The 25,499-nt window shown below is 42.0% G+C and overlaps 1 protein-coding gene across 5 annotated transcripts in view; it reads right to left on the bottom strand.

Annotated features, from left to right (window-relative positions):
* Positions 1-9,430: 9,430 nt before the first annotated feature.
* large2 (LARGE xylosyl- and glucuronyltransferase 2) overlaps positions 9,431-25,499 on the bottom strand; it is a 67,381-nt gene continuing 51,312 nt past the window's right edge. For all 5 annotated transcript variants that reach the window (XM_032561748.1, XM_032561751.1, XM_032561749.1 and 2 more), the window contains 14 exons: positions 24,250-24,432; positions 20,001-20,287; positions 19,799-19,881; positions 19,495-19,618; positions 17,840-18,011; positions 16,628-16,732; positions 16,430-16,542; positions 16,077-16,202; positions 14,699-14,854; positions 14,377-14,540; positions 13,449-13,727; positions 12,516-12,662; positions 12,257-12,452; positions 9,431-11,534 (listed from right to left, as the gene is read on the bottom strand). In XM_032561748.1, coding sequence (XP_032417639.1) covers positions 11,337-11,534; positions 12,257-12,452; positions 12,516-12,662; positions 13,449-13,727; positions 14,377-14,540; positions 14,699-14,854; positions 16,077-16,202; positions 16,430-16,542; positions 16,628-16,732; positions 17,840-18,011; positions 19,495-19,618; positions 19,799-19,881; positions 20,001-20,287; positions 24,250-24,349 — 2,250 coding nt within the window. In that variant the 5' untranslated portion in view covers positions 24,350-24,432 and the 3' untranslated portion in view covers positions 9,431-11,336. The remainder of the gene's footprint in view (positions 11,535-12,256; positions 12,453-12,515; positions 12,663-13,448; positions 13,728-14,376; positions 14,541-14,698; positions 14,855-16,076; positions 16,203-16,429; positions 16,543-16,627; positions 16,733-17,839; positions 18,012-19,494; positions 19,619-19,798; positions 19,882-20,000; positions 20,288-24,249; positions 24,433-25,499) is intronic.

Here is a 25,499-nt window from a genome sequence, read left to right as displayed (position 1 = left end):
TTTGATTGTTTCCCTCAGATACTGGATCTAATTCATGACTCTTTACTCTTCTTCTTGGGGATAAATTGAGTTCATCCTGACTTTTAAATTAAACTGCTCTGCTTTTGACACGATGTTATCCAGAGCAAACAAAAGACGAAGGAGGCGGGACAATGGAGGACGGAGCTATTCTTCCTCTGAAATCCCAGTCAGATCTGCCAGAGGAGGAAATATCTGTTAACAAAAGGTTCGTTCTTCATGACTGAGACGGAGCTGATAGATTAACCGACTAACGCAACCAAAAGTCTTTGACTGCATTGAAGAGCAGCTCTATCTTTAGTCCCGAGGTTCTTGATTAAAAATAGAGGTCGCTCTCGGTGGTAACTGGAAAATAAAATTAGACTCGACTTGAATGGAGTTGAAGTGAAAGCGAAGACAAAGGCTGGAGAGAAAGAGCTGGATCCAGAGTAATTAATGACGGTCGTCAATGAACTGTCAGCCATTGTTTTAGCTTTAATGAAATGTGCCACCGACACCAATTGTATCCGCTTCTCAGCCGAGGAGCAACTGGCTGTTTATCATTAGGCTGAATTTATTCATGGTTTTTTTAGTGTTGGAGAAACAAAAACCCAGAACCAAAGGTGAAGCCGATACTTAGAAATCCAGAGATTGGTTTTTGATTTTCGGTGGAGGAGATCCAAAAGTCAAAACCTTTGTTGTTTCGTTTGCCATGTTTTTCACCACAGTTTTATTCCTGGAACCAGGAACGGTTCCGGTTGGTTTGACTGTCAGGTGTTAACAGGTTTATGTGGAACTCAGGATTTCACTCCTTTTTACTGTTGGAAACGTCCTGGACTCAGGAACCTGTTTCTCACGGTCCGGCTGGGTCACAGTTTGAGTTTCTTCCTCCAGTCACTGACGGAGATGCAAAATATGTCACTCAAAACAGCAAACATAACTCAGAAACTATAGTTTTTTAAATGTAATTTATGTGTTTTTTATAGCTGCGTCATTAAACATCAATTTCTCCTTATCCATTTCTTCTGTTATTATTATTTTTTGTACTTAAAAAGCTTCAAATCATCAGACAAATTGTTCATCAATGCTTTCAGATGTTTTCCCACTTTATAGTCCGACAGACTCGGTTTGACTGAGGACCAAAATCACATCATTTGTTTCATTATCAGCAACCTGTTCCCCTCCTGGCCTGTCGGGGCGCTGCATCAATGAACTACTGAAGGAAACAACACAAAAAACCTCTGAAGACACTAAACGCAACTTCCTGTTTCACCAAATGAAGACAGAGATGGAATGGCGTCAGATTTTAGCGGTGGTAAGATTTCTCATTTGTCTTTGGCTAAAGACCAGGATCCATTTCTGCTGCTAGCGCTAGGCTAACATGTTTGTTTTGGTTGTATTCACCAAGAACGCCCTGCGCTGTGGTCCACTTCCTGAGACAGAGGTTTGGGCGGACCAGAGATCGATCAGCATTCACACCTCAGCAGCTGAACCGGACTTTCTAAACAAACGGACCGGAGTTTGAACCAGAAAACTCCACAATTGTTACACTTTTAAAAAGCTATAAGTTTTGTTTCAATGAATAATTAAAACAACTAATAAAGTTTTCATTATTTAACTTAATATCATCTGACAAAAAGACCTTATGCCTTTAATGGAGTAACGTTTGAACATTTATTGTCGAATCCTGAATTTCCGGACTGTAAAAACCAAAATTTAACTGCAGAACAAAGAAGCTGCGTCTGCAGCGTCTGCAGCCCACAGACGCTGTGCTGCTTCAGTCTGCGCTCCCAGCCAGGAAACACGATCACGTCTCCCTTCTCATCCTCACATAACCAGATTTTCTGTGATTACAGGGTTAAACGGCTTGTTTTCTGCCAGACGGCTGAATCTCAACGCGACTCAAAGCGTCTCTGAATCTCACATTTGGCTAATCACAGATTCTCTGTGACGCACTAAAAATAATTTAAAAAACAGCATTTTGAGTCATTAACCTTCAAATGAAGCCATCATTAGTGTCTCAGCAGAAAAATAAATCTCCTTATTCAGTGTTTTCTATTTATCGTTGGCTGCAGGTTGTGTTGACGGTGCAGTCGCTGATTTTTTTGTGTTTTCTAGTAAGAAAAGCTCTTCTTTTGGAAACAAAGACTAAAATATGGAGTAAACAAAGGCAGGAAGTAGAGGAGGATGTAGAAAGACCCCGAGGGAAATCCCGTTTGCTGAGATTAACTTGGTGAGAACATCTCTCCCCGCCGGACGTTAATCCGAGGTAAAACGCAGGAGACGGGATTAGAGCGCGGCTGTGAAAGTAAAACTCCTTTGTGTTCCCTGCTAGTTTGTTAAGTCTTGGACTCCATCTATGATTGTAAAAGGTAATATACTTTGTTCTGACAGAATGAGAGAACAAAACCGTCAAACATCTAAATACATCGGTGCATCATCAGTATAAAAGGGAACCGCTCTTTTCCAGACGGATGGGAAAGGAGCCGAGTGCTGGCTTTCTGAATGGAGGTTGGAGGTTCTGGTCATGTTCGGGTTCTCTCTGGGTTCTCCAGTCCAGAAACATTCCTGCTGTGTCGATGGGCTTTAACTTTAGGTTTCAGTTCGGTTGTTTGTCCTGATTTTGTGAACTCTTGGCACGTTGTTGGATCAACAGCTACACGGTTGACGCCTGGACTCAACTGGGGGAATAATAATAATGTGGATTCAGACATTTAAAATCGGATGTAAAAATTATGTTTTCAACTTTACATCGTCTTATAAAAACATTCCTGGAGTGTTGCTTTGAGTCATGTTTAAGAAATCTTTTAGTCTCCATGGCAACCATTCAGCTGTGCAAAACGCCTGGTGGACCTAGCCCCGCCTCCACTCAGCTCCTTCAGACTAGCCAGCAGCAATTAGCAAGCATCTGGTGAACCTGCTGAGCTCATTATAGGAGCTGCTGCTCAGAGCAACGCTGGTAAAAACATGAAAGGGTTAATAGAGGAGCCATGTTGGGATGAGCTTCTTAAAGAGACAGAGGCCCAATTTCAAGATGTTAATTATGAAGTCAAATATCTTTCAAGTGATGAGATATACAGCATTTTTAATAACTGATGGTAGTTATTTGATTATGCTGTAAAATGGCGCTATGTTCCTGGAAAACAAATTATACTGCCACTTTAACCAAATGTTATTAAATTATTTGATTTCATAACCATCCCTGGTTATTACTCACCTGATTTTAGATCCTCATTTAACTATTTTACTAAATGAAAGTCTATCTAAAGCAAAGAGTTTGATCCGCGCACCGAACCAGGTGGAACTCCTTAGCTCAGTGGTTCCCAAAGTGTGGGGCGCGCCCCCTATGGGAGGCGCAGTGTCATTGCAGGGGGGCGCGGGAAGCAGTATGGATGAATGAAAAAAAAAAAAAAACAGTAACACAAAAGTGTTTCACTGTAAAGATGGTTTGTAGTTTTGTTGCAACCTGAAGTGTGAAATAAACTTCAGTGGAGTTTGAAAACAAAATATGTGTTTAGGTTTATGTCTGGTTGAACGATGTGAGCCCAGTTGATTCTTTTCTCTTTTTGGGGGGATTTTATTGTAATCCATAGGGGGACCAGAAGGAAATCTTTGAGAACCACTGCCTTAGCTAACGCTGGAGGATGTAAAAGACTTGTTAGCATGAATGAACTGACATCTGTCCATTAAAACCAGTCTAAATCTCATCTGGCTCAAGCTTCTGTCAGACTTTAACATGCCAACTGTGTCAAATCCAGCTGTGCGAATATCATCAGACCTTCGCTAATGCTGCTTCAGATGAGCTGCTGGAGTCGCCTGGTATTCACTCTGAATGTCCTCAATATGAAAAGCTTCATGTTTATTCTGGATTTGATGAGCTGTAAATCATCGTTTGCAGCAGTAAGCAGTAGCTTTCTCCCCAAGCGGTGATGAAATCTGGATTTCTCCAGCCCAGTTTGTTGGCTCTGATCAGGAGGAATCTCACCTGTGGCTGTGAATTTGCAGAGAAGTGCTCTGCTGTGAGCAGATGTTGAGGGCAGGTGTTTGTGCTGCTGTTCTAGATGAGAAGCTGGTCAGTAATTGGAGACCTGAGGTCACGTTGTTTTGGACACACATCCATATTTCAGAGCGCCGACGCTGCACCGCTTGGGCTTCATTTAGCAAATGTTGCAGCGTGTGTCTCTAATGAATCCATTGTGTAAATGTGTGCTCACCCCTTCGCCCTCATTAAGCACGACTCCCGCCGCAGAGATGGATGTCTGGAATGAGAGCGCGGTTTTATGATCCATGTTTTGTTTCTGCAGGTCTGAGAGAGGCCGGCCAGCCGACCAGCGCCAGGCCCGGGAGCAGCCTGTTTAACGAGCTGAAACCTAAACATCCATCCACCTGTGACGGGGCGAGAGGCGAGGGACGCCATCCATGCTAATGCACACAGCTAACGGCCATCCATGCTAACGCACACAGCTAACGGCCAAACATGCTAATGCACACAGCTAACGGCCAAACATGCTAACGCACACAGCTAACGGCCATCCATGCTAACGCACACAGCTAACGGCCAAACATTCTAACGTACACAGCTAACGGCCAAACATGCTAATGCACACAGCTAACGGCCAAACATGCTAATGCACACAGCTAACGGCCAAACATGCTAACGCACACAGCTAACGGCCATCCATGCTAACGCACACAGCTAACGGCCAAACATTCTAACGTACACAGCTAACGGCCAAACATGCTAATGCACACAGCTAACGGCCAAACATGCTAATGCACACAGCTAACGGCCAAACATGCTAATGCACACAGCTAACGGCCAAACATGCTAACGCACACAGCTAATGGCCATCCATGCTAGATCACACAGCTAACGGCCATCCATGCTAACGCACACAGCTAACAGCCACCTAGACAGAAACAGTCTGGGGTTTGGACTGTCTAAATATTTAGCTAAGTTCAATATTTAGCTTGCAAGCTAAATATTTATCTCTAAACTAAATATTTAGTTTGTCAATTATATATTTAGCTCAGAGTTAAATATCTGAGCTATATTTAGCTCAGAGCTATATATATAGTTGGCAAACTAAATATTTAGTTTAGAGATAAATATTTAGCTTGCTGGGTTATTATTTAGCATTTGGGCTCTCTAAATTCTCCCTAGTTGTGTTGTGTGTCCCGTCTGTCTCGCCGTTGCCCTGCAACAGACTGGCGACCTGTGCAGGTGACCCCGCCTCTCGCTCAAAACGTCCACTGGAGAGGCACCAGCACCTCCTGACCTCACTGGGAACAAAGGTGTAAGAAAATGGATGGATGATTAATATTTAGCTTCCTAACTGAACATTCAGTTTTGTGATGAACAAGCTAAATATTTACCTACCAGGCTTCCAAATTAAATATTTAGCTAAGAAACCAAGTATATTGTTTGGAGTTATATATTTAGCTACCAAACTAAATATTTATCTTGCTAGCTAGATATTTAGTTTGTAAATTGTGGCATTTATAAATGACAGAATAACATGGTGAAAATATGACTGACAAACTGAACCCTCATTGTGGCTAAATAACCCAAATTATTGTTATGGTTAAGTTTAACCTCCACTGGGTTACAGTTTGCAAACTCCTGTCCATATTTTCCAGTTCCCGCCTGGATCCACTTGAAGATTTTAATTCAAGTCAGAACAAAACAGCAAGAGTTGCACCATAAGATTAGAAATCCTGTTTTTAATCAGCAGAAAATAAATCCCTCTATTATTCTCACGCAGCTAAGAGCCGGGAGTCTCTGCAAGCCAACAAAAGCATCTGAAATGATCAATCTGCCAGATTGATCATTATTCCATGAGAATACACGAAGTCTCTCACCAGGGACAGAAACAGATCACTGACCAACAGGCATCTCTTCATTCTGACAGAAAAACACTCCAGGCACGAAACTAATTAGCTCTGAATTTTTAACGACGTGCTCTCAATTAATATCTGAACTGTCCCACCAGATTACACAGCTCTTAATTTGTTCCGAAGCAGAGATCGGAGCACCGATGGTGTCAAAAGTCACAATTAGACAAACGTCAGCAGGCGATCAAACACCAGACCTGATGGACATGGAGGTCCATCGTTTTATTATCCGGATTTCTAAACCGAGTTCGGCTGCAGTTTTCTGAATGCATTAAACTCCAGTCATCATTCTGAAGAGTTCTCTGACTCGGTTCAGGAGGTCCGGAATCCCGAGGATCCAGCGGTCAGTGGAGCAGCGGCGGGACAATAACAGCCCGGAGTTAATGCTGCGTCTGCCGGCCGTCTGAGCGGCTAATCACGGCCGGGGAGAGAAGGCCGCGGGCCGCGGCTGCGGGCCGCGGGCCGCCCCTTTATCGAGCTCCGGGAGCGCAGCGCTTATTGCCATTGATCTAAAGGCGACGAGTCCCCGGAGCCGCTGCTGGGACTCGGTTTGTGTTGGAAACACATCGATCCTGCCGCAGCTCTGACACTAATGATCGGCCTTTGGCTGGACTGCGACGGCTCCATCCCACTGATACCGGTTCCTGCTCCCATCAAACCCTAAACTAATTATTATACATTCTAATAGTGCACCGAGCATTAGTGTAAATATATGTATGATGCTAATTAGCCACACTGGGCTTTTATGGAAAGGAACAGACATTCTATGAAGTAGCCTTGTGGAAAGCTACTTGAGTTTTTGCTCTCAGACACTAAATTAATTCAAAACTATCAATTTTAAAATTGCACCTAGCTTTAGTGTAAATTTAGGTATGATGCTAATTAGCCACACTAGGCTTTTAAGGAATGAAACAGACATTTCTCTCTCAGGATGTTTATTATTTTATAGATTCTGCTTTTGATCAAACAAACCTTAAAATGAAGTTAAAATGTGTAAATAAATTAAGTTGATGCAACGTGTCTTAACAGTAGCAGTCTCTGTGATGGAGGCAGAAAGTATGTCTATAAATAAATCTGTTTTACATACTGAGTAAAACTGCACACTGATTTCATCAGATGCTAAAACTAAAGTTGTTTTCAAATTGCAGTTGGTATTTTAAGTTGTAAATGTTATTTTTAAGTTTCAGACGTAAACATTTGAACAGTGTGTTGATTTGGTTTTATTTTTCTGTGTATTAATTCTTTTAACTCATGAACTCTCAGACACTTTTTTGTAAAATAAAATCTGTTTCACAGATTAAATTTCAACATCTATTTTTATATATATAATGCTGCAGTGTCTTAAATACAGCTAAAGTAATGAAACATCCATTTACTATATGGTTCCTGGGTTTCATAATAACATAATGTTGTATCAGGTACCAGTTGATACAAAATATTTATTCATAATTATTGTTTTTTTAAGGTAATGTTTTTGTAAAATTTGATTCAAAGTTGTATAATCAAATTAGATTCATAGAATTTATTATTTTTACAATTATACATGACACATAAAGTTCAATTTAACTTTTTTTCTGTTCCTTAGTTGCCTAGTGTCGCTAAAAAGCTTCACACCTAAAATTACAAATAACTTTTATAAATCTGGTCACATGTCTATTTTAATATATCATATATAAATGACATTAGTAAACCTAAATATATTTTATTTCACAATCTGACTCAGGGTTAACGATTATTTAGTATTTTTTTATTTTTGGTATTTTTACGTCTCCTTGGCTGCATTCACATCTAAACAGCTAATGAGCTTCAGTGGTTCATGAAGGTTTATTTAAAGGTTGAGATTCTGCTAATGAAAGAGATAAATAATGTATTTCTGTGAGTTTCCATCAGAATAACAGCTGCCGGCGTGGAGAGGATGACCTCCTGCTGTGAACCCAGAGATGGAGGGTTCTCCGGCTGCGCAGCGTGGGATGGGCTGCTCTTCATGATGAAACCTCTGGAGAGAAACCGTGAGTCGGTCCAGATCTGCTGCTGCTCTCTGAATCTACAGAAAATAAAGAAAATATTAATAATGACCTCTGACCTGGTCGGCTGTAGTTTGAGTTAGAGAAAAAACATTAAATGGAAACAGGAACACTATGAAGTTACTGTCGTTTAAAACTGAACACAAATCTGTACATTTTTATTTTAGTAGATAAATATCAATAATTCAATTCAAAATACTTTATTTATCCCAAAGGGAAATCTGATGTCATAACTCATACAGATCCAGTCAGAGTCACTCTGGGAGGTTTGCTGTGGGCAGGAAGAATCCTGCAGCTCCTCCAGTCAGTGCTGCTACACATCTGAAGAACCCTCTGACTGAATCAACGTTCTACAGCAACATCTGAGATTGGGGTCAAAGTTCAGGTATTACTTGAGCTTTTCAGATGCTAATCAGCTACTCCCAGTTGTAAAAACATTTGTTGTCATAGTTACGCATCATAACAACGGTCCAAAAGTTAAAAAAAAAAAAGATGAAAAATCCTTCCAGCTGCACAACATCCAGACCAACAAACATTAAATGCCTCAACCAAGAAAAGATGATTCAAAGTCTACAAGAAGAACAAATGAGAGCTGGCATCATGTTTTTATAACTTTAAGGTGTTTTATTTCAAATCTACGGTGGCCCAGAAGGGATAATAATATCCAAAGCAACAGCAGCAGAAGCCACTAAGCGATGCTAAACCATAAGCTGTGCTAGCAACATTAGCTTTAGCTTTTATCACGTCCATGTTAGCATAGCTTTGTGGTGGCTAGTTGACCTTCTGGGCCACCGTACAGAAGTGATCCATGGGCTGTTTTTGCTAAGTTCTGAATTTTTTTTGTTAAAAATAGATCAAAACATTAATATTAGGAAATATTTTATATCAGAATATGAATGCTTGTTGAACATGAAATTTTGAAAATCAAATTTTCTTCCACCTCCAGAAAATAACATTTAAATTCCTTGATACAAACTGTATGATTATAATTCATTACAGAAATTAATCAACAAAATTTGCAGCCGTTTTCCTGGCAGTCAGATTACTGAGAAGTTTGTTTCTGATGAGTCGATCTCTCAAAAAGATGAAACAAAAAGTAAGTTATGAAACTGAGATTTTACTGATTTATTTGCAGATTTTCTCCTTGTCTTCAGTCTTCCTTTCCTTTCTGTTGTTTTTCAGTTTTTTATTTGTTTCCTCTGTGAGTGAAGCCAACTCTGGAGAAAAGTTCAGTGAAACTATTTCTCCAATTATTTCAGTGATTAGCATTTAAACAGGAGGAGAAGCCAGGGGACCCATTTCTCCAAAACAATGTGTTTCTATTATAAGTTTCTTACTGGACCAATTACACACATGGAAGCGTCGCTCGGCTTCAAACCGCTGACCCCGATAAATATAAACGTTGGATCTCCCCCGACATTCAGCCCGCGGAGGGAGGAATATAAATAATTTCACAGGGTAATCCAGAAAATAAAATTAGCTCTTCCTGAGGACAAAACACGCAGCAGGCGGAGTAATTAGAAAAGGGCAAATTTATTTAAAGCACTTACATAGAAAAATATGATTGATTTGAGTCAACAATAATAAATAGAGCCTGTCGGTTCCAGGCCGCGCCGTCCGTACGACTGTACAATCAATATCCAGTTTCACAATACAGCAAAAGGCACTAGCATTTACCACAATCAACAACAAGAGGGTGGAGGCGGCGTGGACGGAGCCGCGACGGTCTCCATGGCGACGGTCTCCATGGCAACGGTCCAGTCGCTGTGCGCCAGACGCGATCCGACGTTTGGTACCGGGACGTTTCCTCCGCCGGGGAGCCGCAGCGACGACGCTTCCCTCAACATGGCGGCGGCGTAAAAACAAAACGGTTCAAAATAAAACAAAGATTAAAAAAATAAAATAACAATTTTAATTAAACCAAAGTCCAGAGGAGAAAATCTGAACGTTAAATACTTTCATAAAAAATTAAATAAAAACAGGAAATCTAGCTGGAATTAAGATGTTTTTCTTGCTGCTCGTTTGTTTATGAATTCTTCATTTTTACCCTGATTATGATTAATTATAGATTAATGAATTCAAATTGTTTCTTTTTATAGTCAGGCGATCAGGTGGGACCTAAAAGTTTCCATTCACACAAATTTATTTCCTGTTTTGTTTAAATGTTTCGGATCGAAGAGAAAACTGAATATTTTCAGAACAACTTCATCAACTTTCCTAAAATGTCTTTTTTTAAATAAATTTTTTTGAGCCAATCAGAGGAGGAATTGCTCAAATGTTTGTTATTATTTTCCCAGTGCATCATGCTGCCACCACCGTGGAGAGCATCGGGGTGATCTCTGAGACGGGTCAGCGCCGGTTCTGGTCTCAGATTCCTCCCGCGGCGGCCATCTTTGACCAGGTTCTCTCTGTCATCGTTGAATCATGACCTCTGACCTTAGTTGAATCTAGGACTGGGCCATAACTTGATTTTATTTTTGGTTTTTTTACCCACCAATGCTGTTCTTGGGTCTCCATCGTTCAGAGTGATGTCATCACGCCCATGGCGGCCATCTTGTTTCACAGCATTTTAAGTTCATTTATCTGCCACTGGAACAAAATTAAGGAATTATTTATTAAAACAAGCCTCTGTGTCTTGCTGAAACGTTTACTAGGATATTTGCACCAGAAACTCGACCGAAGTTACTTGGTAAAGTTTTGTGTTTTTTCAGTGTTTGGGTCTAAAAAACACAGAATTTCCTTAAATATGAAGAATTTTGACGTAGCAGCAGGAAAAACGAGTTAATTTCAGCTGGATGAGTAAAACTCAGCAGAATGAAACGGTCAGTAGACGGCGCAGACATCCAGTGACTCAGACGTAAAGTCCAGCTTCCTGTTGGTCCCGGTCGGTCCGGTCAGAACTTCTTTGCTGCTGTGAAACCCGAGCGATGAGATGAGGACCTGGTGCAGCGGTTTACATGCAGGACGAAGCAGACGTGACTCTGAGTGGCGTCGCTGCGGCGACAGATCGCACACACACTTAAAGCACACGGAAACGTGATCTGATCCGGAAACCGTCGGGTTCTTTTCCCTTAAACCCGTCCAGAAATATAAAGCCGTAATCAAAACTCTGTAAATGCAAATGTTTCGCTATCATTGGTTCAGATTTATGCCTTAAAAAACAAAAAAAGTGTTATTAAATATCTTTGTAAATGTCATGAAGTTGATAAGGCTTGAATCGTTCTCCAGCGCGACTGGTTTCCCCCGACCCGGAGCGCCGGGTCCGGACTGGTTCCCAGTGGGAAAAGCCCTGATTGTCAGAACAAAGTGAAAACCGTTATGGTTCCTGTTTTCCTTCGCCGCCGCCGCCGCTCTCCGAGGGGCCATAAAGCTTCACGGTTCCGCCAGACGCGCTCCGGGCCTCAGCGCTCCGTCTGGAGCTCACATGTTCCTCTGGGCCGTCAGGTACTTGAGGGCGGCGGCGCCGTACTTCCTGGACAGATCCTGGTGGAACTCGTCCTTCAGCGTGTTCAGACAGTTGCGGTAGCTGGAGCTGGAGCGAAACTTGGAGATGTCGAAGCTGGGAGCGTGCGGCATGTGGATCATGAAGGCGTTGGGAAGGACCATGAGGTCGAACTCCTGCAGGAGAAAAACGGAGAACCGGAGTCAAAGCTCAGGATGTTTACCTGCAAGGCTCAGAAACCGGATTATTATTCCACGGTTTCTATTCCAGTTTTACTGAATAGAAAAACTTTAACTACATTTATGAACCCAAAATGGAAATTATGATGTAAATGGAAGAAAAATTAAATCAGTAGCTGGAGGTCAACATTCTATCTATGCTAACCATGTTGGTTGACTGATTTCGCATTAGCATTAGCTTATGCTAATTATTGTGTTCGTGTGGCGCTTTAGTGTTATCTTCTGTTAAATGTATTAATTTAGTGCTTTAGCATCAGCTTTTGCTAATTACTGTGTTGGTTTAGTCAATTAGTGTCATTTTCACTAAATATTTAGTTATATATATATAGCATATATATACTATATATAACTGTTACTGTTATTTCTTTATGAATACCACGTTGGGTTAGCGCTTTAGCATTAGCTTCTGCCAAACCTGTTTTAATTTGTTGGTTTAACAGAACATTTGCTTCCACATAATTTTTTAAAAAACTCAAACATTATTTGCAAAATCTCCATTTTAAAAATACTTTAAGGTTAAAGTGAAGATCAAAATGTTTATCACATAAAAAACTTGCTAAAAGTAAAAGTGAGCGCTCTTCCATAATAATCCCTGCTTTCTTGTGGATTCCATTTTGTTTACTAGGTTCAGTCCCGTTTGGTTCCAGGCGGTGGCGCACCTGAGCGTCCAGCTCCATGATGTGGGACACCTTGTTCCAGCCGAAGCCCACGAAGCGCTGGTCGTACTCGGGGCAGTCCCGCCTCACCACCACGTACGGCTCGAAGTCCGACTCCCACTCCACCTTGTAGGGCGTGGTCGCCGTTCGCCACTTAGCATAGTTGGTGGGAGCGTGACCCTTCGGCCACACGTGGTACCTGCGGACAGGGGGCGCTGTTAGCTGGGTGCTCCGCTCATCTGGAAGGTTCTGGTTCTGGTACCTGAAGGTGTAGAGAGTCCCCATGTCCAGCATGGAGAGGAGCTCGGCTTTGGATTTGGGGAAGGAGAGACGGTAGCGCAGCGTCTCGAAGGCCGGGACCACCAGAGCCTTCTTGGTGTGAGCCACATCCAGCTGGACGATCGACTTTCTGAAAGACCCAAAACATTTAAGGTCGTTGGGTTTCGTTTCCCAGGTGACGTTTTGGCTGAGAAACAGCTGGAGCATTAAGTATTTAATACTCAGCAGATTTATTAAGTGACAAAGAATGGAGAGGTCAAAGGTCAACTGTGAGGGAAAAAAATCTGACTGGCATTTTATTGCATTAAATATGTAGCATTAGCAATTGGTTAGCAGCTAGTTAAGCACCTTAGCGTTAGCTTCTGCTAAATACCATGTTGGTTTAATGCGTTAGTGTTGTTGCTTAGCTAATCACCATGTTGGTTAACAAATTAGCATAAGTTTCCACTAAATATCATGTTTGTTTAGCAGGTTAGCATCCACTAAATGCTGTGTTAGTTCAGAGATTTAGCATTAGCATCCGCTACATACCATGTTTGTTTAGTGCTTCAGCATTAGCATCCACTAAATGCTGTGTTAGTTCAGAGATTTAGCATTAGCATCCGCTACATACCATGTTTGTTTAGTGCTTCAGCATTAGCATCCACTAAATGCTGTGTTAGTTCAGAGATTTAGCATTAGCATCCGCTACATACCATGTTTGTTTAGTGCTTCAGCATTAGCATCCACTAATTGCCGTGTTAGTTTTGAGATTTAGCATTAGCTTTCAATATGCATGATGTTGGTTTAGCACATTAGCATTAGCGAAAATAATGTTTTTGATTAGCACACATATCTTCTTATTTAGCGTAGAAACCACAGACACCAGGATCAGCTAAATGTTTTGTAACCAAACCTGCAGGATCGCTGTTCTCACCTGAGGTAGTCGTAGAGACCGTACATCGGCAGGAAGTCCACGTCTGTCAGGAACACGTAGGGCGTGTTGGCGTTCCTCAGGGCCACGTTCCTCACCAGGTTGACCGGGTAGAACTGGCCTTCTTTGTAGACGATGTGGTAGCCGACGTTCTTGCGGTTCTTGAGGACCTCGGAGGCCTGAGCGTAGCGCAGGAACTGCTGCGCCTCGGCGTCGGACATGTAGAGCGCCAGGCTGATGGGGCCCTCCCAGTGCTTACAGATGGCTTCCAGCATCTGCAGCCTGACGGACACAGGAGGAAAACAGCTTAGAGCAGCAGGAATCAAACTCTACGGAGGGCTAGAAGGGACAAAATTCAATAAATAAATACATCATTATCTTAATGTGTCATGAAATAAATAATTGATTTCATAGATGGTTAATTTATTAAATAAGTCATTCAAGTCAAGTCAAAAGTTATTTATATAGAACATTTACAAGATCTGAGCTTCACAATAACTACAACATCATAGACAGAAGAATGACAACAGAAACAAAATGAAGTTTGAGTACAAAAAAAAAAGTTGCAGTAAAATACCAAGAAAATAATAATAATACAAATAAAAGACATACTGTAGCAATAATATAAAAAATTGGGGGCGGGGCTACCGGAGAAGCAAAACAGTGGGCGGGGTGAAAAGGTGGGTGGAGTTATATTTAATAAATTAGCTGTTCATTAAATAAATTATTTTAAATATTTAATGAAATATATATTTATTTCATGTTACATTTACTAAATAAGTATTTTTATTCAGTTCTCAGTTTTATTCATGTGAACATAAGGAGTTCCTCCAGGTTCTGCTCTGGGCCCAGTCTTGTTCTTCCCTCTGTGGTTAATTTTAGCAGACAAAACTAAAAACTGATGATTTTATCTGAGTTTTCCTTCCCCCACCTGTCCATGGACAGCTGAGCCACCAGCGTGACGTCGGTGTCGTCCTCAGCCGGCGTGTAGTCGTACTGCAGGAAGTACAGGTGGACCCGGTGCACCGTCAGCCGCTCACGCCGGAAGTCGTAGCACTGATCGTCTTCGTCCAGCTCCTCCAGCGCCGCCTGCAGCTGAGGAGAGGAACTACAGCTTCTAACAGACTCTTTGCCTTTTTTATACTTAAACAAACGCAGGGTGATTAATTTTCATGATGGAATGGATTATTGAGACGTAACGAGCTCCTGTGTTTATTCATGCGTGGGTGTGTGTGTGTGTGTGTGTGCCGTACCCGGACGCTCTCCGGACTGGCCTGGCTCGGGCAGCCGAACAGCTCCCTCCGCAGCAGGTTGCCGTCGTACTCCAGGAAGGTCAGGTAGAGGTTCCTGAAAAACTCCACGTGTTTGTTCTTCACTCGCAGTTTCTTTGGAGAGTTCCAGTGGATCACCTGAAAACACGACGACAACAACAACAACAACAACAACAACAACAGGTTGTTTCTCACACTGGATTAAAGAAACACAAAATATCAGATCAAGCTGCGGCTGCAGCTAACAATTATTTTAGTAATCTATTTTCCCATTCATAATTCTGACCATTAATCTGATAAAAAATTGCCACTTTTACATATTTTTCATTTAACCAATATTAGAAATTTATGAAAAGATGCAAAAAAATAATACAGTTAATTTTTTAAATAAGAAAATAAACATTTAATTGAATAAAATGCAATAACAGCATTCCTTCACTGAATTTGAACTAAAACTACAAAGAAGTTTTGGTTAAATGTATTTACTGACAAACTGTTTTTTATCCTAAATGCTTTATGTTAATTACAGCTGACTGTAATTAACATAATTAATTACATCTCAGTAGATGGCCTTTTTTCTGTTCCAGTTAATGGTTAATTTATTACTAAATTAATAGATGATCATTTCAATAATCGATTCATTACGATTAATCTGATCAATTTCTTCAGCTATAGGTCAAGCAAATCTATAGCTTTGATATGAAGGTGACCTATCATATCTGTGGCCTATACAAAACATGTTCATTACATTTTTTCCACAAAATCCTCTTAGATCATTTAATTTCAGTGTGCTCAGTTCTGAGCTGTTTTAGGGTCTCTGTCACTTTAAATCCAAATAAGCTGCTGCTGGCCACGCCCCCAAAACCAATGTTTCTACTCACACGTTTAAATGTCCGCAAACAGAAGCAAAATTATACACCGTACAGCTTTGAAAAGCAGAAATGGAGCCTCCTGCACAACCAGCAAGAATGTGGAAAGTGGTCTATGGATGTCAACAACAAAACGCTTTGTAGAAGCCATATAGCAGTAAAACCAGCTGGAGTTCCGATTGGGTTGCTAGGTAACGGGTTCAACTCTGCTGGGGTTGCTAGGTGACGGGTTCAACTCTGCTGGGGTTGCTAGGTGACGCCGCGGCACCTGCTGATTTATGTCGTTACATTATGGAGGTTTTTTAAACGGTTCAAACATTTGGGGGATTTTTAAGATCTTTGGCTGTTTTTAGAAGCAGTAGAAAAAAAACATGCAAAATGTGAGTGCTGCATAACAGTTAAAAGGTTTCATTCTGGGTTCTTCTTGCACACGGTCATTGAGCCCAACCAGAGGAAGGCCGACGGCGGTCCGGTCCAGTTCGGTACCGTACCTTGAGGTCGGACACCTCGGTGTAGCATTGCTCAGAGCGAGTGTGATCCGACAGCTGGACGTTCCAGAAGCAGGGCAGCTGGTGCACCAGGACCGGGTTCTGCTTGATGAAGGCATTGAAGATGTCCTACACACACACACACACACCCCCACACACGCACACACACACACACACACGCGGTGTCAGCCACACGCTCCTGCTGCCAGAGCAGAACTGGATGATCGAGCGTTCTGAGTCATCGCTGCTTTACAGAGAAAGTAACGCTCTGATAAAAACATCTAGAAGAGAAAGCTTTTCCTTCAGGTCAGACCTCAGCTGCCAGTTAGAATATTCTGATTCGGAGGTCGTCTCACCTGGTCCGCCAGCGACGTACTGAGCATGCTCATCAGCTCCCGCTCTGCCGTCAGGCGCCACATCTGTTCCCAGCTGATTCTCCGGAGCCGCTCCAGGTAGAGCAGGATGACGCCTGCAGCGGCAGCAGAGGAGGAAATGAAACCCGGAGGACTGCTAAAACGTTCACCAAACATACAGGAAACAAAACCGCTGCCTACCCGTGTTGAAGCCCCGCCCCAGCGCCGGCCAGGGCTTGTGGTTCTTCCACAGGTTGCCCAGGTACCAGTCGCTCTGGTTCTCCACCAGACCGATCACCTGCTTATCTGGAGACAGGAGAAAAACTTCAGTCGACAAACTTAAACTCCTCTGGTTCAAAAACCAGCCTGAGGGAATTTAAGGGAAGTTGATTTTTATCAAGTCAACTTCTTGCCTTTATCATGTTGAGATGGAGGCTGATCTAGTCAGATCCCCAGTAATCTGATAAACTCGGCTCAACTACACAGAAAAAATGAGCTGCTGCTGATCAATCAGGGAGAGAAGAAAGTGATCGGCTCTGCCTGCAGCAGAGAAACCGTTTACATCCTGGATGTTTTCATGGAACATTTTATTTCTGTTAGATTACAGAGCAGCAGCCGTTTTCTGAACAGATCAGTTAGGATGTTAAAGGTCAGAAGGATCGAAGGAGAAAGTCTCAGTATCAGCATCGTCTTCTGAAAAAATGATCAGACTGACGTAAAAACTAAACTTCAGACCAGCTGAATCCAGTAACTTGACTTTATCTTTGTGGTTTTGAGCAACTGGACCAAGTCAGAAATATGGTGATGCTCAGATATCCCAGCTTTTCTTCTGCCTTAAACGCAGCATTATAATTATAATTCTCTGATTTTGTGTACATTTGAGAAACTGTTTACACTGGAAAAACAAAAATCTTACCAAGTAATTTTGCTCTAGTTTCTAGTGAAAATATTTTAACTATGCTTGAAATAACTTTTCAGTAAGATTTGCTTTTTATTTGCTTAAATTTGCTTTAAGCAAATAATTCCTTAAGATTGATGAAAAAGTTCTAGTTCCACTGGCAGATTATCTCACCTGTAACAAGACATTTTTCCATGTTATAAGTTAATTTATGCGCCAATAAAACACAAATTAACGTAAAACAAACCTTTATCCTGCTGAAAAGTTACTTTTAAATTATTTTGTCTTATTTCAAGTGTACCAAGATATATGAACAAGAAATTAGACCAAATGACTTGGTAAGATTTTGATGTTGATGTATGCATTTATAAGTAATGTTTTACACTTACAAGTCTTGTTGTGAATGTTTTTGACACTAATTTAGCTCCATATAAACCTGTCTTTTTATGCAGATTGTAAACTTTCTGAACAGGAAGTGAGCAGGTTTGTGTTCATGAAGCGAAGCCCGTTCTCACCGGTAAACTTCTTGAAGATGCCCCACAGCTCGGCGATGTCGGTGGCGAAGGTGATGTCCGTATCCAGGACGATGACCTTCGCCAGGTCGGCCGGTAAAGCTTTGGTTAGCGTCAGCTTCATCAAGCCGTAAATACCTGAGTAATGCTTGTTGGGGATCCAGGAGACTTCGGACTGAAACGGCAAGCAGACGGAGATTATCTCTGCTCTGATTGGTCGGTTCGCACAAAGACGCTTTCAGCAGTTTTCTGGCAAACACTAAACATCAATCTGCAAACAGTGTCCTTTAATTAATTCTCTCAATTCAGAGTAATTGGATCTGCGTAAGTGCATCATCTGCAAACATAAGCGGCTTACAGTCGCCGCCGTTTTCCTCCACTTAATGGAGAGTGAGGAGCGGCTGCAGGTCGGCACGGCGACGGCACAAAGGGCCGATTGTTGGGCGCGGCAGCGGCGCGGGAGGAGAACGTTAAACACAAACACCGATTCATGCCTGATCCTCTTTATTCCACTCAGACCACATCCATCAGCATCAAACTGAGGATTTACTGGTCAGCCTCTTTCTGACGGCTTTAAGAGTCCAACTCAGATACACTGCAAAAACACAACCTGTTACAACGCATTCTGATCTGGTTTCCAATGCAAACGTCTTGGATGGATCTGTCGCTGTAACACATGCAGATAGACGATAAACTGTCCCAGAAGTTATTGTGATAAACAATAATATGAAGATAATGGTCTAGAACACGTTTTCAGAGATCAATCCACTTTAAACTCCAATATGTTTAAAACTAGAACTGGAAGACATTTAAAATGTCCAAAATAAATCAACAAAACAATAAAAATAACAAATAAAATCAATTATGAAGTCTCTGTAAACTAAACTGTTGTTCATAAAAAGGCCAAAGCACCAGACTGACGACGTCATCATCCAGAGTTTGGTAGAAAAAGAGAAACAAATCAATTAACTCATCTTAATTTATCATGAGATTTAATTGATTTATTGCTTATTGCAAATATTGAAATAAGACAAAACTAACTTAGAAGTAATTTATCAGCAAGACACAGGAGTTTATTTTAGGGCAATAATTACTTAATATTAATCAAAACGTAACAGTTCCTCTGGCAGATTATTGAACTTATAACAAGATTTCTACCCATGTTATAATTGACATAATCTGCCAGTGAACTAGAACTTTTTAAAGTCAACATTAAGTAATAATCAAGCTCCTATTTCTTGCTGAAATGTCACTTGTAAATTAGTTTATCTTATTTCAACTGTACTGAGACATTTGTACCAGAAACTAGACCAAAATACTTGGTAAGATTTTGTGTTTTTACAGTGTAACTTCTCTTTGTGACAAATTAAAAACAACACCAGAACATTTATATTATATTATCCATCCAAACTTTCCAAATTCCAACCCACAAAACTAGAAGCCGCAGATTTTAATCTCATGTTCAAATGACTGAAACTGATTGAGGTCCATCTTACCCTGATCGCCATGGCAACCAGAGACTGACTGATTCCACAAATATGGTCATGTATCCTGTAACCGAGAGCGGAGCCTAAACCTGAATCCGGCTCCAGAGGTAAATCAGGAAAATGCTGCGCCTGATGCGATGCGATACGATGCGATACGATGCGGCGCCTCACCTTGAGCTCCTCGGCGTCGTAGAAGCTGACTTGAACAGACGGAACCATCCAGGACCGGAACAGGGAGCCGAGGATCCGACTGGCCACCGAATCGGTGATGAAATGGAAGTGGAGAGGATTCCTCCTGGAACCGAACGACAGGAAACGAGAGCCGAGAATGAGAAAGGGATCGATCGATCGATCGATCGATCCATCCATCCATCCATCCATCCATCCATCCATCCATCCATCCATCCATCCATCCATCCATCCATCCAACCAACCAACCAACCATCCGCCCGCCGGTTCGGTTCTACGGACTCACCTGTGAAAGAGGACGGACTTGACCAGAGTGACCACGTCTCTGCTGGCGTTGTGACCGGCACAAACACAGGCTACATGGATCAGCTGCAGAGACACAGAACCATATTGGTTAAAAATGGTGTCAAAACAGCAATATTATCGCGTATCGCAATAATTTCTGGGACGGTTTATCGTAAACATTCGTCATGGCGACACTTCCTGACCTCACACTTCTGGACCAGCGGCGATCGGGAGCAGTCTGTGTGGTTGCTCTTCTCCTCCGCCGTGTTGTCGCCGTCCTCCGGCACCGTGTCCGCCGACGCGCCCCACTGCTGGTTGCCGTAGTTACCGTCAGAGAGCTGGGCAGCGCCCTGCGACTGGCTGAGCTGCAGCTTGATCTGCCGGTTCTCCTCCTCCACCTCTCGGACCCGGGACTCCAGGACGGCTCGCTCCAGAACCTGTGCGGCGGGCGTGTCGGGCAAGCAGGGCGCCAAGAGGAGGGAGCGGCCATCTTAGGAGGAACGACATGGCAACCGGCTTTAGCTTAAACTCTAAGATACTTTACCAGCTGTGATAAAATAAAAACAACAACTGGATTTTCATCACCAACATGGTTTCAAATCTACTAAAAACAACTTAACAGACTAGAGTGGAATATGAAGAATAAAACGCTTCTTTTTGTCTGGTTTTATTTTGCAGCCAAACATCAGAACCAGAATCTGTGAGGCTGAACTTTGGGCTTCCAATCATCACGTCTCCATCAGAGTCGCCGCCGCCATTGTTTTTTCCCGTCTGCGACACAAACAGACTGCGAATCTGTGAGCTAAACCTTCTCCAGAGTCTCACACTTCAAATTTGGCTCATCGCACTTCCTCCTCCTCTTCCTCCCCAGGAGGCTCGCTTCTGTCTGAAACGTTGGTGGGTCTTTGCTAAGAAAGAAAATCCTCCAAAACTGAAGGAACGTTAAGGTAGGATAACCTACAGTTTACCCTAAAATCACACTAAATGAAAATGAGACGCAGCTGGTGTTAAAAAGAACTGGACTAACATCTTCTTCTCTTTGGGTTTTTCCACCAATTGTCTCTCTAACTTAACTCTCCTCATCGTCCAACCAAACAACATTATTGCTGGCCTCTCCGTCTGCAGCGTCCTTCCTTTCGGTCTCACTGAAGCTCTTTTCTCTTGTTGTAGCAGAAGGTCTGAAGAATGACGAGTCGGTAGGACTGAGATTTCTCTGAGAAAAGCATTAAATGCTACATTTGGACCCTCAGTGTCAACACGAATGTTAAACTATAATGATTTTTATCAGTTTTTAACACTAATTCAGATTTTAAAATCTAACATATGATCTAAACTTGAGGGCCTGGTGGACGAATCAAAACAACCGAGTCTGACCAGGATTTGGTTCAATGTTCAAAGGAACTGAAGAAATCGACTGATTCTGGTCCGTCTACAAACCTCGGTCTCGGTTCTGTTGAAGTGAACTCTGGTGCAGATCGGAGACCGCTCCAAAAGCAGGAAGTGCAATACAGCGCAGGGCATTCTGGGTAAATACAACCAAAACAAACGCACGTGTGTAGCGCTAAGAGGGAAACGGCTCGTGACGTTTTATCAACGACAAAATAGAAACAGCAGGCAAGCTAGTTTTCTTTGCACTTCTTCTTTTTGAGTTTTCATGCCGTTTCCTTCAGTGGTTCTTGGAGCAGCGCCCCCACAGGCCAGGAGGGGAACAGGTTGCTCTAAGGGTTTGGTTGGTTTGACTCAGAGCAGAGAGAAAGAGAACCGCAGATTGATTGACAGCACTAAGACCTTTCTCCTGGCTCTGGTTCTGCTTTTCTGGCTGTAGGAAAACGCAGAGGAAATCGATTTTTTCACAGATTATGTCTCATGCTATGCTGTCAAAACAGTTTTAACTGTAAAAAGGATATATTTTAATAAAAGTTACCTACTGCAGCTTTAAAGCTCTACCCTTTGAGGTAGTTTCCACATTACTTCACAAAGGTTTCTGGGGAAAATGTTCCTTAAATCTGGATTTTAATTAATTGAACAACCATTTTTCTGCCTTTCAGCAGAAGAAGACTCATTTTCCTCCTCATCTCCACATTTAAACTGCCAAAATCTGAGTTTAGTCATGGAGAATAATCAGGTCGTTTCTGACCTTTGAGAGAAAACTCAAAGATAACCAGAATCAGGACGATAAATGAACTGCGTGTCTGTTAGGAGCCAGATCTAATTCACTTTGGCTGTTTTTCTGCCAAAAGCACAGAAATGCAAATCGCGCCTGGTGGCCTGAACACTGGGAGCCGACTGCAGCGCTTCAGAAATGGAAATGTGTGCAGCATCTGCCAACGCTGCGTCCTGTCCTGTTTGTCCAGTCCGCTTATCGCCGCTCAGTGAATCACATGTATCGCTCTGCGTGATGCTGACTCATCGGTACGTTTCCTCTCGCATATGAAATGTAATCATAAAAACCAACAGCAGCGCTCAGAACAAGGTGTTAATCACGGCGTTCCAGGTAATAGTCACATCCCGTAAAAACAGCATCAGCAGACAGAAAACAGAAAACATGAAAAACTCCAGTTTCCTGGTGAGACTTAACTCTGGAAGCGGCTCAGTGCGTCACACACACACTCACACACACACTCACACACACACCCACACACAAGCCCTCCTTCCAAAGATCGCTTTCATTGTTCTAGCAGCAGAAACACTCAGACCAACAAGCAGCAGCTGAAAATATTCCCAAAGAAATTATTCTCAGATTAAACCGGATTAAACACAAGATCCAGTTCTTATGCTGAAAACATTTTTACAAGACTGATTATTTTTCTGTCAAATTTTAAGTAAAAAAGATTCTGAATTTATGGCAGTTGGACGTAGAGAAGATGGATGGAGGATGGATGGATGGATGGATGGATGGATGGAGGATGGATGGATGGATGGATGGATGGATGGATGATGGATGGAAGATGGATGGAGGATGGATGGATGGATGGATGGATGGATGGATGGATGGATGGATGGATTTTGGATGGATTTTGGATGGAGGATGGATGGATGGAGGATGGATGGATGGATGGATGGATTTTGGATGGATGGATGGATGATGGATGATGGATGGATGGATGGATGGATGGATGGATGTATGGATGGATGGATGGATGGATGGATGGATGGATGGATGATGGATGGAAGATGGATGGAGGATGGATGGATGGATGGATGGATGGATGGATGGATGGATGGATGGATTTTGGATGGATGGATGGATGGATGGATGGATGGATTTTGGATGTATGGATGGATGGATGGATGGATGGATGATGGATGGATAGATGGATGATGGATGGATGATGGATGGATGGATGGATGAATGATGGATGGATGGATGATGGATGGATGGATAGATGGATGATGGATGGATGATGGATGGATGGTCCTGATCCAGGTTCCTGTTAAAGGTTTTCCTTTCCACTGTCGCCCCCTGCAGGCTCAGCATGAGGAATTGCTGCAACGACTCGATAAAGAAAATGATTCATTATTAAAATGAATGTTATTGACTTTGACTGAACTGAACAACTAGCAGGATCATTTCCCTTCATCATCATCATCCTCCCTCCCTCCTGATCCTGATGGCATGATGGGAATGTTCACATGATGGGAATGTTCACTCCCCCGTCTGAGGGAGGAAAAACGCCACATTCACTTTCTTCTCCACACAGAGGAAAAGCTGCTGCTCCAGTTTTTACTGGTTTAGTTTCCTGCTACATGTAAATAAAATGCAGAAGTGCATCTTTAATTCTGGCTCTGAACACACAGATTCCCCTGTGGCATTATGGGTAATCTATGTGATCTGCAGCTGCTGCGTTTACTGACTGTGGGATTTTAGAGCTTCCAGTCAACAGACAGAACTGCTGGGCGGCCATATTGGTTCTGCTGGGCGTCAGGATGAGAAATGAGTTGAGGAATCAAACTTTGTGGTGAGATTAAAGAAAACTGAGCTGAGCTGGATTAAAAACTGGACCAGTTCCAGTAAAGCAAAGGTGTCCAAAGTGCGGCTCAGGGGCCGTTTGCGGTCCTTGAAGTGAGTTTGAGCGGCCCTAACTCCTAAAATGTAAGGCGGGACACAAGTTTTAGTTTTTAATTTGATTTAATTTGTAAAAACAAATCACTTTTACTAAATGAAGACTTGGGCGTTCCCTTTTAATGAACCTTTCAAAATAAAGCAGGAGTGAACCAAAAACATAAAAATATAGAATAATATGATCAAGATGAAAAAAATAAGATTTTTTTTTTATCTGGCAAACCTGCAAAACCTTTCTTATGTTTTAAATCTTCAATAAGCCCGGAGAAATGTGACCGCCATCATGTTCAGTAAAATAGTTTTTGCAAAACCAAAAATATTAAGAAGTTTGTCTCAGTTCGAGTCCAACCCAAACCGACCCGGCAGAACCACTTCCCGCTCCTACTCACTCTCCAGGTTTCCTGCCAGCAGGTAGAGCCAGGTGAGCAGGACGACGGCGGTCAGAGACGCCACCAGCAGCTTGAGGCGCCCGCGGCACAGCAGGTGCATGATGGGACGGCGGCGGCGGCAGTCGGGACGGGGGGTTCAGGTGGGGCTCAGTCCGTCTTCAGCTCCCTGCAGCATCCTTTCATCTGAGGAGACACAACGGGTCAGAACCAGAGATAACGACCCAAACATTTCAGTAACTGAATGAAGCTTTAAGCTAAACTGTGTTTATAAAACTAAAACCTGCTGAAATTACAGATATTTATCCTTTTTTGTGTTTATGAATCCATTTATTAAACTTTCAAACTGATGGGAAATTTTTTTTTTTTTCGCCACGCAAGCAGCTAATCTAAAATAATCTGCAAAATGGCGGCAACAGAAGAAGGGAGAAAACTGCAGCTGATTGTTCAACATTAATTGGATAAATGTTTTTTACATTTTTGTTGAGCATTCAACCCAATCCATGTAAACATAATCACAAAACTAACAACCAAAACTACCACTGTAAGAAAAATGAAACAATATTTACCTAAAACAAACACACTGTAAAAACTCATTTAAACCAACTGAGTTAGACAAAGAAAATAAAACTATAATGAAAAACCCAAAACTTTTTAAATAATTCTGGTCAGAACACAGGAAGTGGCTCATCAGACACGTTTCCTCCCAGTTCGGCTGGGAATTCAAAATAATCCCTGGGATTAAACATCTCTTTTAGCCAAAAGACAGAAACCGACAACATTTACACGCATGAACCAAAACCAGGAGATTTACCAACAAACTTTAGAGTTTATGTTGAAAAAAAAAACCTCAAACAAAAGTTTGGAAGGAAATTTGAGATTCAGGATCAGAGAAAGTAAAAGAGTCACAGGAGAGAAACCATTAATGAAATAATCCTCAGATAATTTAGTAATTGATTCATCATTAACTGGAGGGTAGAGTTCCAAAAAAGGCCATTTAGTGAAAACAACATATTCAGAGCAGTAATTAAATATAAACAATTTAAATGAAAAATCTTGTTTTTCTGTAATCTGTTCACCTCAAAGCTTTTGGCAGTTTTAGCCTCAAATGGTTCAAATTCTGTAAAAATCTCTCATTAAGCCCCTTTTACTATCCAATCAGTAATCAGTTAATCTAAACAAATAACCAGCAGATCGAACAGAAAGTTTCCCACATGTTGATGTTAGCAGGATTTTTAAGCTGCTGATGCTGC

Source organism: Xiphophorus hellerii, chromosome 4 (genome assembly GCF_003331165.1).
Source record: "Xiphophorus hellerii strain 12219 chromosome 4, Xiphophorus_hellerii-4.1, whole genome shotgun sequence".
Taxonomy (NCBI): Eukaryota; Metazoa; Chordata; class Actinopteri; order Cyprinodontiformes; family Poeciliidae; genus Xiphophorus; species Xiphophorus hellerii.
This window is presented reverse-complemented; position numbering and strand designations above follow the sequence as displayed.